Source organism: Amphimedon queenslandica, unplaced genomic scaffold, assembly GCF_000090795.2.
Source record: "Amphimedon queenslandica unplaced genomic scaffold, v1.1 AMPQUscaffold_10900, whole genome shotgun sequence".
NCBI classification, from domain to species: domain Eukaryota; kingdom Metazoa; phylum Porifera; class Demospongiae; order Haplosclerida; family Niphatidae; genus Amphimedon; species Amphimedon queenslandica.
Window position 1 is genome coordinate 4,488 of NW_003548852.1, and position 3,395 is coordinate 7,882.

The 3,395-nt window shown below is 34.8% G+C and overlaps 1 protein-coding gene across 1 annotated transcript; it reads right to left on the reverse strand.

The window, feature by feature from the left end:
- Positions 1 to 109: 109 nt before the first annotated feature.
- Positions 110 to 3,389, reverse strand: LOC109580161 (ankyrin repeat domain-containing protein 50-like). The gene has a single exon (XM_020005795.1). It carries the CDS (start codon positions 3,084 to 3,086, stop codon positions 282 to 284), a length of 2,805 nt encoding a protein of 934 aa, XP_019861354.1. The 5' UTR covers positions 3,087 to 3,389; the 3' UTR covers positions 110 to 281.
- Positions 3,390 to 3,395: the final 6 nt, after the last annotated feature.

Genomic DNA, 3,395 nt, shown 5'->3' on the forward strand with positions numbered 1-3,395 from the left:
TTTAAATAATTTTTATCAATCAAAATAACTATCATAGCACAAAACAACTATAATTATTGTCACGCAAAAAAACAATACTAGTCTGTCAGAATGATTATTAATTAGCTAATGTGTGAAACATACATGTAATTACAGAAACTACATGTGTGGCCACAAAAATAATCAGCTATACATGTATAATGTGCATCGTTTAATTGCACATGTACATTTGTCACTAAAATTGAAGCATAAAACTACATGTACATGTACATGTAAATATAAGCTAAACAATCATTTGTTTATTAAGACACAAACTGGGCCATATTGTTACTTGTCATTGCTGAATAAGGTGCATCAGTTACTGTTCCATAAGGTATTTTCAATTCTTTTTGCTTGCTATAGTATGGATCATAAGATTTCTTCATAAATGAATTAAATATTCCCAGTATTGACTTGATTGCAGTACCAGTAGTGGATTTTTTATTCGTTGTCTCATCATTGTTTGACACTGGATCTGGTTCAACAGCTGGAGTGTTAGTGATTAATAGCTGTTTAATTTCAGATCGATTGTAAAACTCAACACCATTCACTATATCCAGTGCATTCATTCTTTCATCATTTCTTTTGTTAATATCAGCTCCAGCTTGTATTAATGTATCAACTAGTTCAATGTGTCCACTTGAAGCTGCTACCATTAGTGGAGTTATACCAGCTACCAGTGGAGTATCTGGACTCATACCAACTTCATAAATCATACTAATTAATGTTCCTAAATCTCCTTCAGCAGCTGTTACTAATAAGTTTCTCTCATTATCTGGAAGAGTTGTTATTTTCTCAGACAAGTGGATTATCATTGAAGAATGACCTGCACAACATGCAACCGTAAAGGCACTAATGATGTTTTGAAGTGTGATGTCACATTTCTCCATTAAAACTGCAAATGCATCAAAATTATTGGAAAGTACTGCCACTTCTAATGAATGAAATTTCATACCACCAACAGTGTGAACATGATTAGGATGAGAGTCTAGTAAAAGTTCTAATGTTTTAATGTAATTACGAGAGTCAAAATGAGGATGTTGGTCAACAGGTATGTCATCAACTGCTAAACTAGAAATAAAATTGGACCATAATAGGATAATGGTAAAAGCAGTCAATCCGTCATCGCTTTTAATATTAATATCTGGATCTTTACTCAGTAATAGTTCAATAACCTGGTGATGTCCATTAGTACTAGCAAGCATCAAAGCAGTTGATCCATCCTTACTTTGAATGTTAATATCTGGATCTTTACTCAGTAAGAGTTCAACAACCTGGTGATGACCATATTCACTGGCAGCTACCAAAGCAGTCCATCCATCATTATGTTGAATGTTAATATCTGGATCTTTACCCAGTAAGAGTTCAACAACCTGGTGATGTCCATTAGTACTAGCAGCCATCAAAGCAGTCCATCCATTATTACTTTGAATGTTGATATCTGGGTCTTTACTCAGTAATAGTTCAACAACCTGGAGATGTCCATTGGAACTAGCAAACATCAAAGCAGTCCATCCATTATTACTTTGAATGTTGATATCTGGGTCTTTACTCAGTAAGAGTTCAACAACCTGGTGATGTCTGTATAAAGCTGCACCCATTAAAGCAGTCAATCCATTATTATTTTGAATGTCAATATCTGGATCTTTACTGAGTAATAGTTCAACAACCTGGTGATAACCATAGCGACTAGCAGTTATCAAAGCAGTCCATCCATCATTATCTTGAATGTTAATGTCTGGATCTTTACTCAGTAATAGTTTAACAACCTGGTGATAACCATAGTGACTAGCAGTTATCAAAGCAGTCCATCCATCATTATTATCTTGAATGTTAATATCTGGATCTTTACTCAGTAAGAATTCAACAACCTGGTGATGTCCGTATAAAGCTGCACTCATCAAAGCAGTCAATCCATTATTATTTTGAATGTTTATATCTGGATTTTTACTCAGTAAGAGTTCAACAACCTGGTGATGTCCATAACGACTAGCAGTTATTAAAGCAGTCCATCCATCATTATCTTGAATGTTAATATCTGGATTTTTACTCAGCATGAGTTGAACAACCCGATAATGTCCATTGCCACTGGCATACATCAAAGCAGTCCATCCATCATTTCTTTGAATGTTAATATCTGCATCTTTACTCAGTAAGAGTTCAACAACTTGGTGATGCCCACTAGAACTAGCAAACATCAAAGCAGTCCATCCATCATTATCTTGAATGTTAATATCTGGATCTTTACTCAGTAATAGTTTAACAACCTGGTGATGCCCATTGGCGCTAGCAAACATCAAAGCAGTCACTCCATCATCATTTTGAATGTTAATATCTGCATCTTTACTCAGTAAGAGTTCAACAACCTGGTGATGTCCATATCGACTAGCAATTATCAAAGCTGTCCATCCATCATTACCTTGAATGTTAATATCTGGATCTTTACTCAGCAAGAGTTCAACCACCTGGTGATGTCCATTGGCACTAGCAGCCATCAAAGCATTTGATCCATTATTATTTTGAATATTAATATCTGGATCTTTATTCAATAAGAATTGGACAGTCAAGATATCTCCTCTTCTGCTAGCAATCATGAGGTCAGTGTTACCATTTATTAGAGGTGAACTAATATTAAGTTCCAACAAGAAAAACACTAAGCTTTCGTTGTTATTTTGATGTGCTTCCTGCAGTGCAGCCTCAAATGTAAACGATTTATCTTCATCTTCCATCATGATAGGAATATCATCAATCATAACCTCAAATACACCTATCTTATGTAGAGAAACCGTCTGTTCAATAACTGCTTCTATTGATATCTGAACGTTTAATTGAGGTAGCAGATACACACATGTAAAGTTGGAGGCACTACGATGTACTTCTTCGAGTGTTAGAAAAGATGAAATAGGTAATAAGTAAAAATTTTCCATTTTATTTAATTCAGCAATTGTCCTAGAGCACCATGCCTTGTTGAGTCTTAAAATAATCTTTGAACAGCCAACACCATCAGGACAAGACATTCCTTTAGTCATCATTGCTAGCTCCAGTAGGCTAGTGGTATCTTTGAACATCTTCAGGTTAGCATTGTATTCTTCTACCTGTTCCTTGATAGGTTCTGTGATAGTACATGGTATTGTAAGAAGGTTAATGTTTAAACATGAGTAATGAGGCTGGAGCAACTGAAGGAGTTGATGAGCATTTTCACAAGTAGCATCTTCTTCGATATATGATTGAAAGTGTTGTTTTGCTTCTGTTACCAAGGCTTTGCTGGTCAAAAGATTGGTGCCTACATCAATAAAATTACTATTTAATGCATTAAAACAATTTTGTAGCCATAGAAACTTTGCTCTTAAATATGACAAATGTGCAAGTAAAAATGA

Bases quoted from the DNA above. Each gene is read 5' to 3' on its own strand.
- LOC109580161 (XM_020005795.1), bottom strand. From the start codon at position 3,086: ATGTTCAAAGATACCACTAGCCTACTGGAGCTAGCAATGATGACTAAA.